At 36.8% G+C, this 12282-nt stretch overlaps 1 protein-coding gene across 11 annotated transcripts in view; it reads right to left on the bottom strand.

The window, feature by feature from the left end:
• Window positions 1-270: 270 nt before the first annotated feature.
• The window catches only part of kiaa1468 (KIAA1468 ortholog), a 44172-nt gene continuing 32160 nt past the window's right edge, over window positions 271-12282 (bottom strand). For 7 of the 11 annotated variants that reach the window (XM_015389730.1, XM_015389745.1, XM_015389737.1 and 4 more), the window contains 6 exons: window positions 9707-9770; window positions 9477-9615; window positions 9257-9373; window positions 4806-4894; window positions 4219-4289; window positions 1266-1432 (listed from right to left, as the gene is read on the bottom strand). In XM_015389730.1, the coding sequence (XP_015245216.1) occupies window positions 1312-1432; window positions 4219-4289; window positions 4806-4894; window positions 9257-9373; window positions 9477-9615; window positions 9707-9770 (601 nt within the window). In that variant the 3' untranslated portion in view covers window positions 1266-1311. Of the gene's footprint in view, window positions 1433-4218; window positions 4290-4805; window positions 4895-9256; window positions 9374-9476; window positions 9616-9706; window positions 9771-12282 lie in introns of those variants that run through there. The other 4 variants (XM_015389721.1, XM_015389786.1, XM_015389794.1 and 1 more) reach the window with 2 other exon arrangements.

Here is a 12282-nt window from a genome sequence, read left to right as displayed (position 1 = left end):
TACTGAACAGGCCTGTTATGGAGGAAAGGTGTGGGGAGGGGAGTATCCTAGGTTAAATGTTGGGAATGCCCCATAAAATGGACTTTGGTCTTTGGTAAGTGGACAACAGACCACATCAAAACGCTGGATGTGAGACAGTAGGCTTGTTATATATTCTTTTGTCCTTTGAACAGCTTTTATCACCTGCCGACACTTTAAGCTGCAGGCAGCTTGTGTAATATTGTTGCACAGACAAAAGAAACGGTTCAAAGCCATTCACAGAAACTCAGTCAATATTCCAGAAGTACCTTAAAGTACACAACCAATCCATCATTTATTACAGCATGACACAAATTTCAAATATACATAAAGTATCATCCTCCTCAGGTCAGTGTGATACAGATATCTGCTGTTTCTCTTCGGGCGTCTCCAAAATGGACCTTAAAACCAAATACCAACATTTGGAAAAACAAAAAGTACAATCAGAAACACGGCAACACATAGACAAGATGCAACGGCCAGAGAAGGTATAATTAAGACCAGTGTTTGCTTCTACATTACATCGTCAGAATGAATGAGGGGAAAATAAGTAGTGATAATCATTAGATATAAGAATCTGCAATAAAACAACAAAAAATGCTTTAAGAACAAAAAGAAGTAAAGTGAAGTGCAAATTTCTTTGGAAGTTGGAATAAAGTTGTTTTTTTTCCTTCATTAAGACATAAATAAGAAAAATAGGAAGCTGTAAAATACAGACTTTAAACAAATAAAGGCAAGACAAATGTTTATAGTTTCAAGTAGGCAACACTTCTAAGGAGTACAGACACACTGTACAAGTCGTTTCAAACAGATGCACAGCCTTGTAGTTCAAACATTTGCTCAGGCTTATGTTCCCTGGAGCGGAGGACTTCTAAAAGGTCCAATTCAATCCAATTCTGGGAAAGTTTCAAGTCCAGAAATGCCATGGGGGTGTTTTCTTTGTCACCGGTTTGCGTGCATATCGATAGTGTTCAGTTTCTGAAACGTTAACACTCAGAAATTAACCCCTTTCTTGACATTGCTTATGTCACGATGACTTAAGGAGAAAAAGCAAAAAAATTAAATAAAAAAGGGAAAAACTTCACAGGTTTTCACTGCAAAATAAAACACCCCCCACATAATGGAAGTTCTTCTCACTGCAGCATTATTTTCATGTCTGATCGTATATTTGATTTCATAAAGCAGCTGTGTAGCTAATTTGGACAAAACCAGAGCTTTTTTAAAAATGAAATGCTCCCAAAGACAACAGGAGGCCTGTCAGTTTATAGTGTGGGTTCGTCGCGCATCAGTCAGTTACTTCTTCCTCTGGAAGACGTTGGCCAGCATGGCCCCAGAAGTAGTCAGCTGACCCATCTTGCTCAGGAACTTCGTCTTAGCATCTTCACCCACCAAACTGGATGCGATAGAAATCGATCTAAAAACGAAACGACAAAAAAGGCAAAAATACTCAAATTTGTATACAATGCATCTTTAAATCATAAGCAGCAAAAATTGATTAAAAAATGTTCCTGCTGTTAAGTGTTACCCTCTGCTTGACTTTGTAAAAGAGGAAATACTGTTTGCCAATTGAAACGCTCCTGATCTTTACTGTCTAACGGCCCCTTGAGTTCCTCTTTTGGGTTAAAACTCTGGCTGATGCAGTAGAGGAGTTAACAGCACTTTGCTGAGCTGCTCTATTGCTCAACAGAAGAACAAACATCACATCTTAACGGCAACTCCAAACATGAGCCAAGGAGTTAAGGATGTTGAGTCTTCTATGGTTAGTGGTCAGCATTACCAAACAGCATCTGGTCCAAAAGAGAATAACTTGTAAAATAAACGGTGAGTTTCACAAGTTTTCAGTTTTCCAGGTAAAAAACCATTCCTTTCTTTTTCTTTTTTTTATTGTGGAATAACGTGCAAGTTTTAGGAAGGAGAAAACTTAAAAACTGATCAAGATCAGGGTTTAATTTTTACACACTTTGCCTTTTGAAAATACAAAGCTCAATTCCTTGATAAATAAGTAAATGAAAACTAAAGACGTGTTCAGGCTTCCATTTTTGTAACTTATTATTTTCCATTTAATATCCTTAAAAAAACATTGCACCAATACATCCACCATATAGTTCTTTCTATAAAGAATAAACTGATTAAATGAACAGTATTAATATGTTAGTGAAATTTCTTTACAAAAACTGAAGCAGGAATTAAACATTATCTATTGGGATAAACACCTATTAAGTATAAATAAAAGAAAACTTCAAATAAAATGTTCTATAGCTATACTGAAGCCTGGTCTGGAATCGCAAAGCATTCTGGGAGATGTAGGCAGAGAAAACAATTTCAGCTCTTAACCTCTTACAGCCAAGCTAAGCTAGGCTGGTGGTAGAGCTGAGCCTTTTTGAGAGGTTAAATTGTCAATTTAAAGAGTTATAATTCATATTTAGCACCTTTCCCCTGGTCCTTATTTAAACAAATAAAAGAAAAAGAAATAAAAAACCTTCTAACCACTAACTATCAACTGGTTTGAAACGCTTACATAATGTGAAGTATTTTACAGCTTTATGGCACAGCCCTTAAGGGAGCATTTAAAAAGTCTACAATTTCACCAAGAAATAACAAGACATGGACAGAAGGATTTCTGTGAATGAAATCTGAAGGTTTTTTTTTATTTTTATGATTGGGTCAGATAGGAGAAAAGCTGAAAAATCAAAAAATAAAAATTCGAATAATGAAGAATAAAGGTAAAAAAATGACACACCAATAGCAGTCACTGCTGAGGAAATTGTTCCCATCAATATCAGTTAATTACATCAGGATTTATACAGGAATGAGTAACTCTAATTTAATGCTTTTTAATGCTCTTAGAGAAAATTTTAATGCCATCAACAAGAACCCATGACTCTCTTATAAACGAGACAAAATCCTTCATAATCTTTACCGTCGAAAGGCTGCAGCTACGTCCCGAATTCCTCGTTTTCCAGACGCTTTTGTTTAAGTTTGCATTTTCCCATTCTCTAGCTTTTTTCTCGAACCTATGGCTTTACGATCAACCAGAAGCATTTCCGTGCAAATATATAGCAATATATCTGACGAAATTGTTTTTATACACTTTTTTTGTTATTTTTATTTTTTCTATAAAACATTCTAAGTGCCACAATAATCACATTTAATGAATTCTATTGCCAATTCAGGCCATCATTTTAAAAATAATAATTCAATAACTTTTAATGACCCGCGGAAACCCTGTACATTAATGTGGATTAATATTCAGTCACTCTAATGTTGCTCATTTCTAATACAAGATGCTAATAAAAAGTTTAAAACCTTAACTTTGTAATCATTTTGTCTTCTGAAATACTAAATAAATACCTTTGAAATGCTGATCTATGTTACACTGACTCATCTCTCTGTGCTTCTCAAATGATTTAAAAGAATAATTTTTCTAAGTCTGCACAGAAATGCCGCTTAAGGCTCACTAACACTATTGAATGAATGCATGAGCAGTCTAACATAACATGATAGTATAAAGGTGCGGTTCCATCATGGGTCTTCAGAATCATAGTGATATGACAACTGATGTGCATTATGGGCCAAAAGAGAGAAAAGTCAATACAAACATCATGTAATAACTTCAAATATCCCATTAAATAAAGAAATTAACCATTAAAAGTCCCGATAAATAATCAAATGTGCATCTTTAATTAGAAAATGGAATGCATGTTAATACAGAAAAAATACATTGATCCAAAAAATGCATGTAAATATGTCACTTTATGTCCATCTAAACATGCACAGAGTAAAATAATAAAATAAATTTTATTTAGGTATTCGCCAAGAGGACGATATGGTGCAGCTCTACAGAATGAGGTGTGCAGAAGAAGAAAAATATAGTTGAGCTATAATCTGTTTTTTTAATAATAAATGAGAAATTATGCATTTCTTTATTTTCTATCAGATTTATATAAATAAGTCCGAGTGAAAACATGTATTTTCCCAGACATGTCATACCTCTGGCATGATCAGGTCTAAAGTCATCTATCAATTCAACTAACAATTAATTAGAAGGTTTTGGACTAGTTCAGCCACAGTCCAAACATGAATTTATAGATTCTGACGGATTTTACTTGATAATTAAGATGGATATAATAAATAATTTCATCAACCAAGTAAATAAAACTTCCCCCCCCCCAAACATTTACTCATGTGATGAAGACTCACCCTTGTGCATCAGTAATTCCTCTGTTCTCCACCTTTATTTCACACTCCTTGATCATAGAACCTAGAATCACCTGTTTGAACAAGAAACACTTTCAGATGAAATCCAAAAAACCTACTGACATGATTTACCCAAACATTACATGCCATCAATTTGATGGATATTAACAGGATGCTCTGAGGTGCTCAACAAAGCCTTAAGCCTTGCAAAGCAAACAGGCTGCATCTATTTATTGCATTTAACTTAAAATTAGAACCTTTTATCAGGATCAAACAGACAGTGGATGTGCATAAAGTGACGGCTGATTATTAGTCACCTTGGGAAAATGCTCACATGACCTGGATAGCGTGAGACTTGGCGACAAAAATAAATATTTTAGGTGTGTGTCTATGAGTGTTTCTGAGAAAGATGTCAGACGGTCTGCTTCAGTTTAGTGAGAATAATGAATAAAGGAAAGGAGGCAGCAGCTTGTGAGCATGCTGGTATTCCTTTGATTGAATATATGGTGTTAAGAATCAGTGCGTGATAAGTAAAAAGAAATCCCCTCACACGTATGAGCGTGTCTGGGCGTCTCCCTGTGTCTACTAACCTCATGCTCTGGAGACAGTTGCTCCATGTCAGCGTGCAGACACCTGAGGCCTGGCAGGAAATGGTTGATCATGACCTCCTCGGAAATGACTGGCCTTATGTTAAGGATCAGAATAAAAACAAACGGAGGTTCCCACACCTTGCTTAACATCGATATTCAAAAAATCTTCATAAATAATTTCCTTCAACTCAAGGTCATGTGCAGCAACATTTTCCTCCTTCAATTGAATCCTTTGTACCTAACTAATCAGATCTAACTGGCAATAATATTAAGAATGCACCATGCAAACAAGCCAGTTGAAAAATTTCTGAACGGCGTGAGCAGGATTAGAAAGAAAATAATCAAGCAAACTTTAAAATAGTCTGTAGCCAAGGACACAAATAACATGTTCATTCTTTTCTTTCTTTTTTTGTCACACTTGCGCTTGAAAATAGCATTTTTCACGGCATTGCCTACCATTTGCTGACTAACTCAATGATCGGCAATTCCACAACGAAAGGTTGCATGTACTGCATGTTGTCTTACGCACACATTAGCTACAGTATGTATGGGTGTGTTGGTCTAGCGGTTAGAGCAGTGCGCTTGTGCTCTGAGAAGGTTGCAAGTATCCGGTTCGATCCCCACAATCTGCACTCTGGGTCCCTGAGCAAGACCCTTAACCCCCCCATTGCACCGCATAGTGGCAGCCCACTGCTCCCCAAGGTGATGGGGTAAGATGCAGAAGTGACTCTCTCTATTGTGAGATCAATGATGTTCAATACAGGATAAACTAGAATCCAGAGCTGAAGAGACAAACAATGATGACAATGTCATCAAACCTAAAATGAATACATTTAAGGACTTTTAAGGATAATTGTCTTTTTATATCTGTTTTCAAAGAAAAACCTTTCTTCAAGAAGTTAAAGAACCAGAGGGAAATCATGGTGCGGTTTTGTTAGGGGAATCACAAAGCTATTACCATCTAAAAGAATTTAAGGATTATTAAATGCTTCCACATTTTGTTGTTTCATAACCATCTTAATTGCGTTTCAAGGAATAGCTTACAGACAAAGTTACACAATGAAAAACTGCTGCAGCACTAAGATGATTCAGACCCTGTTACCAGAATTCCAACTGAGTTCTGGCGCATACCACCAGCAGCATGTTTTCAAATTGATCAGTGCTGGTTCATTCAAAGGTCTCAGAAGTGATATAGGCACAACTTCTCTGTGAAGCTGCAGAGCTGGGATGCGACTCGTGTGCAACTGCAATTTAAACATACAACACAGATAATAAATAAAAAACACAAGCAAACCTGAATCTTTATGGGCCAGTTGAAAACACAGAGGCATTATTTGGATCTAGCTGGCTTGGTAAATTCAATATTTTACAAAGCATGTGACAAGACGAGCAAGTCATCACTACAAATAAGATCCAGAGATTGCCAGCATATATAGGAGGACTGTTCAATGAAAAGGAAACTGACCAATACTTAAACAATCAGGTCAAAAATGAAGGAGTTGCCAGACCGAGGGAATTCCTTACATGATATCGTGCCTGAAAAACTCCCAGAGCATGAGAATCTGAAAACATGCATCTACTTGATTGAAAAAACTCCCAAAGATGTGTTCTGGGAAAGGACCACTCACTCATTACTAACATCCACAAATACAAAAATTAAAACTGCTTTGCAAAGAAAAAAAAAAGGTTTCATTATAAAGTTTGATCAGTTTGATTTCCATCTAAAAATTCTGTAAATTTTAACATATACACTAAATGAAAACTTTAAATTTATAATAAATATTTAACTAGCACTTTTTTCATTATCAGTATCCTTGAAATGCAATGAAAACATACATTTTTAACAATAGCTCAGCAAATTAACGTACATGGTGTTAATTTCAGGGTAGAACAGAATGAATGTAGAGAGAAGAGGTCCATGTGGAGTAAATAGTCAGTAACTGGCTGAATTTGATCATATCTGTGCAGATATTTGCAACACTAAGGAAAAAAAGCATGTATCTGAATAATCTTTTAAAAATGAAAATAGTTTTATTTGATTCGTATAAGGCAAATGTATTAACAATCTAAGCCTAAAAATGGGGAGGATTTGCTTTTCACAAACAGAGTTGGGATTACTACTGTTTATTAAGGCCATTGTAGATAAAAGAAGAAAACAAACACTAGGGCACAGTGGAATAAATAAAAAAAATAAAAAATAAATGTTTCACATGTTTGCAAAGAACAACTTAAGTATTCTCTGATTTCAAAATTATTTATATTATTATTATTATTCATTTATTTATAAGAAATTTTTTTTATGATTAAAAGGCATAAAATACAACATTAAGGCACATTTGGTCTACATTAATTGGACCATGAGTTTGTTTCCACAGTTTAGCATTTGGCATGTATCCTATCGTTTATTTTTATAAATCAAAATCAATGATGATTAAAAATTCCAGAAATTTCAGCACTTTTTTGTCACTATTTTTCCTTCTACACTTTTATTTTTCCCCACTGAGGCATTGAAAAACCTGAACAATAGGATTACAGTACTTTCCAGACTTAAAGCGCACTTCTCTTTAAGCCGACCCATTACATTTTTGGAAATAAATGGAAACTTGCACATGTAAGCCGCATCGGGCTATAAGCCGCTGATGTCTAACGAACTGGGGGAGTTTTACATGTAGTCCCTAGAGTAGAAGACGAAGAATGCTAGCTCCCGTTAGCTTGCTGGCTCGCAGCAGTAAGAGCTTCTACTGAAAGATGGGGCTTCATTGGCTCTTTATTTCAGCTCTGCACGAGTTGAGCCCAGTCTCTTCATTGGTTCGGCAGCTCTAATGAGGCAAATAAATGTCAAGATGTGTGAATTTGGTTCTCTAGCATGCCTGCTGCTAGCATGTACTAAATGAAAATTAGCCCCTTATTTTTAAAATTTCCAACTTTGACTCCTCCCTAAGGAAAAAATCCACAGAAAAGCTGCACGTTCTTATAAGCCACATGGTTGATAGGATGGGGAGAAAGTAGTGGCTATTAGTCCAGAAAATATGGTAAATACTATAAATCATACTTTTTATTTAACTGGTGTCATGATGCCAATTTTAAGTGTGTATAATCTTTAAGAGTATTATTTGTGATTGTGGGGCTATGATTATAGTGGTGAGCGGTCACAGCCATACAGTTACCCAAGAAAGACTGCAAAGAAGTAATGGGATTTTTTAAATTGTCACTTTTATCTTTATCACAATAATATGGCCCAATATCGTGATAGGATTTTAAGTGTATATTGGTCTGAACCGTTTGTGCAGGTGGGAATAAACTCAAACACGCTCTGGTATGGAACAATCAACCCGACCTAGATCCCACTCACTGATATAGTCTCACTATAATTCCAAACATAACCTGGTGATGTTCACTTTTGGTCTGAATGCAAACTGACCCTATTTTAACCCAACTACATAAAGTATGTGTCTCTTTGGACTCCACCGTAGTAGTAAACGTAGTACTGAAATCATAACTTTTTGTTGCTAGGCAATACAAATTATTTTTTATTTACTCTTGGTGTTCAGGACTAAATAAACAGACATTGTTTAAAAATGTTTTGTTTCAAACCCCTTTCTGTTGGTAGCTCTCCTACCAACAAAAGCAAAATATGGAATAAAGGCAAAGTTCTCAGCACACTACCATTTTATCCATGACTGCATGTGCTCTGCCACATGTCAAACGTTTGAGGGCCAATGTGGGAGGATGGGTGAACAAATCTGTATTTTTAGGCATGGGAATGTACAGCTTCAGAGCTTGTCCCATTGATTACAAGAAAAAAAGAAAAGAAAAGGAGAGTGGGAGGTATCCCCTCTGTGGTCAGGGCTACACCTCCTGGACACGGCAGCACTAAAATGACAGCCTAACAAAAATCCACAGGAATGAGCTTCTACCCAGCTGGGCCCTGTCTGTGTGTGCTGGACCAAGGGTGCGGCAGCACTGATGGAGGAAAGGAGCATCCAAAGAAGGGAAAAGAATCAGAAGAGCTGGATAAAAGAGGTCAAGCAGATGTGTCTTAAATAAGGACACCATCCAGAAAGCCATTCCAGAGCACTGAAGTTGATGTTTCAACTTTTCTCTTCACACACTTTCTCCCGCTCTCCTCCTTTCCTTTGCCAACCAACCCTGTAATTACTTGTATCCCCAGAATGGAGGCAGCTTGCTTTTCCTTTCTCATACTGCCAAATGACAGACAAACCTAGCCAACGTACACAGTGAACCACACTCTCAGGCAGCGAGGCCACCCTGATACGTACCGGCAACCAGCTCAGCACTCAGGAGCAAAGCAGAACAGCTGACCCTGAATCAAAACTAAGCATGACAAAGAATAATTAAATCCTCAAGAAATAACATGAACTAAATAGGACAATGCTAAAGTTTTACGATTTATGTAAGGGAACAAATTCAAGACAAGAAAAAAAGGATACAGCAGCAGGAGAGGGCACTGTATGCCTCGAACAGGTGGATAGCGATGTCAATCCTCTTGCTTTCTACAGACTGGCTGTTGTTGGCTAATGCCAGCTTATGAAGGTGTGGGAGAACAACTTTAGGGAGACAAAGAGTCAAACACACACAAAAAAAAAGGTAAGTGTACTAAAGAGGGTTGTGAGAGAAAAAAATTTTTCAGTGTTTGTGTGTGATACATACAGTCGTCTCTGAAGCGCGGCTCTGCGTTAGGCCCCACCCTTCCAAAGGTCCTTATAATCTCTATGTGCAAAGAGTGCTGATCTTGGTACTGAGGGTCTTCGAGGAATGATGCCAGCTGCATTTTCACACGCTCCAGTAGCTACAAACACAAATGCATATTTCCAAAGATGTTTTAAACTGCATCAGCATTATACAGATGTAATCACTCAACTTGTTGGTCATTTTCCTACCTCTTTTTGAGTGACAGTCTCCATAATGGTGCCAAAGGCAGGAATAGTGGCAATCCTAACAGATCTGTGAACAGCAGGAACACAAGAAAACACTGAATATTATCTGCTGTTGAGTCATTTTTTTGGCACTTGTCCTAATTCTTAACAGTTTCACTTTAAGTCAGAACCAGAGGGACTTAAATGTTATCTGCAACAAGATGCCCCGTATTTTAAAACACTTGAATCACCAGATTGTGGTGTTCAGATCCCATCAAGACTTCTCATGTGGTCGCAGAGGCTATCATCAGCAGAAATACTCCTACAGGTTTCCCAGGCCACTTTCAGCTTTTCAAATAAAGCTGCGACCTGATTCCAAAACTTTAACTATATATTTATGCACAGTCCTTGATTCAGTGGCACCTGGAGTCCACAATGAACAAAACCACAAAGGAGTAGGTCTACTCTCGTTAACATGTGTATGTTAGATCAAAATGCTGTACTTGAGTGTAATGACCTGACTGAAACCACAAATAGGAGAGCTGGTGGTTGTGTAATCAGTCCAAGCTCTGCAGCATGTTCAGCTTATTTTATGACCAGATGTAGCATTTGGTTTAAATTAATTGGAAGTGTCAAACTCCCACGAGGTATTACAAAATACCAGCACCTGATTTCTGCAGCCCAGGCTGTGCATAATACCTGCTTTACAGCCTTTTAGCTTTGAGCTTATGACTGGCAGTTGTAGTGGTGATTTTCTACAGTAACTGCTAATAATTGACTGAGTTCAGTTCTAAGCAGGTATTTGAAATGCAACCTACTGGTTGGTTAGTGATGACCAAGCAGTGATAAAATGTTATAGAAGCCACCATGATTTTTTTTCCTAGCATTTATAGGACAGAAACAGCAACCTTTTGCAGATAACATAAAAGAAAACCTGACATTAAAGAGTTGGTTGAGGAGACGGAGCTTGTTATGTTTTACCTATTGAATAACATAGAAAAGAACTAACTGTGAAGTTGTTCATATGGCAAGACAACTAACGTTTTTACATGATTTTAGTCCCTATAGTGAGAATCAATGTGGTACTTTAAAGTAGTCAGTATCTTATAAGCAATTGGCAGCAGCCAAGGCCAAATTAAGCTCTCTTTAGGTTTTTAAATAGGTTATTATCTTGTTGAGCATAATTTAATATGTGCATTTAGTACTTTTATCGGGCTGACTTTGTGGTATGGTAATGCTAGAGTCCAATTCTAAGTAGCTTACAAAGCACTGAAATATTACAAATGTGTTGATGGCAGAGGACGTCTCTGCAATCTATGCTTAAGAGTTCAAAAATGTAATAAAAAGAGGCTCCGTAGCAAGCAAAGGTGTTCTGTGTGACCATTAAATACATGGCACATGGATGGAGATTATTTGACTATTTCTGTCATTGTTTCTTTTGTTGACAGCATGTGCCAATGCCCCGATATATTATCAATGGTATTACTAAATGATAAATTTGTTTAGGCATCAGCAAGGTCCCTGACGGGGGATCAACTTCTGCATCAGATGGACAGAAGTTTAATATTTGCTTTTGGTGTGTCTATAGTATATGGAGTTTTGAGGAAACAGGAGGATGTTTGCATGTAGAGGTGGGTAGTAACTATTTACATTTACTGGAGTAACATTTTGACCAAAAATGTACATTTAATAGTATATTTACTGTAGTATACTTTTACTTGAGTAATATATTAGTAAAATATTGCAAATCTCGTCAAATGTTTGGCTACTCCATCTAGTGTGTGTAACCTAAATGGATTACCAACAGGCTTGTTTTAAAAACAATAGTATACCAGGCAAAAACACAATTTTTATTTCAAAATGAGAAATATTGCTTATTTTATATCTGGTGAACCTACAGTTACTTTTGGAGGTCAAGCTTATATACACTAAGTAGTAAATATTGTCACTGCAGGTAAAGGGATTATTTTAAAAAGAAAATTGCTTTGAAAAGGTGCTTCTTGTACAAAGATTTCTTATTTTTATAATACAATATCATTTGTTTCAATTATTCAATTCTAGATTTTAAATTTCGGTCCGTCTTATCACATATATTGGAACAGTAAAACTGATGTTACGAGTTGCTAAGTACTAACCTTAGTTTTCTTGGATGGCTACTTCTCACTCTTACTGAACAGTGCTACTGTTACATCAGTATAATTTTTGGGTGCTCTACCCTCTATTTGTATGAAGTCAAGCTAAGGACAAATGAGACTGGAAGTTCCTTCAGAGGATGTTTCTGTCATCCAAAACTCCCACCTCATAAAGTTTAAGCAGTTGAAGTGTATGTCAGTGCTCCCTCGTTTCAATCAGATATTTGCAAAGATTGGCTGCTTACACTGCATAGCATCATGTCTGAACATGTAAAGAGTCCATTACAGCAGATAGTGGCTGAGATGCATGACAACCGTAGCATCCTACACCTACTCTTTCCATGTAACCATCTCATACACTAGTTCATTTAAGTTGGTGCATGTTGTAGAATCCCTGACAGGGTTTCCCTGCCTTGATGTATGAAATTTGCTCTTCCAGTCGACCCTCTTGTGATCCTAATCTCCAAA

This window comes from Cyprinodon variegatus, unplaced genomic scaffold (assembly GCF_000732505.1).
Source record: "Cyprinodon variegatus isolate N-32 unplaced genomic scaffold, C_variegatus-1.0 Scaffold20, whole genome shotgun sequence".
Lineage (NCBI taxonomy): Eukaryota > Metazoa > Chordata > Actinopteri > Cyprinodontiformes > Cyprinodontidae > Cyprinodon > Cyprinodon variegatus.
Note: the sequence above shows the minus strand (reverse complement) of the source record. Positions and strands in the feature narration are given on the sequence as shown.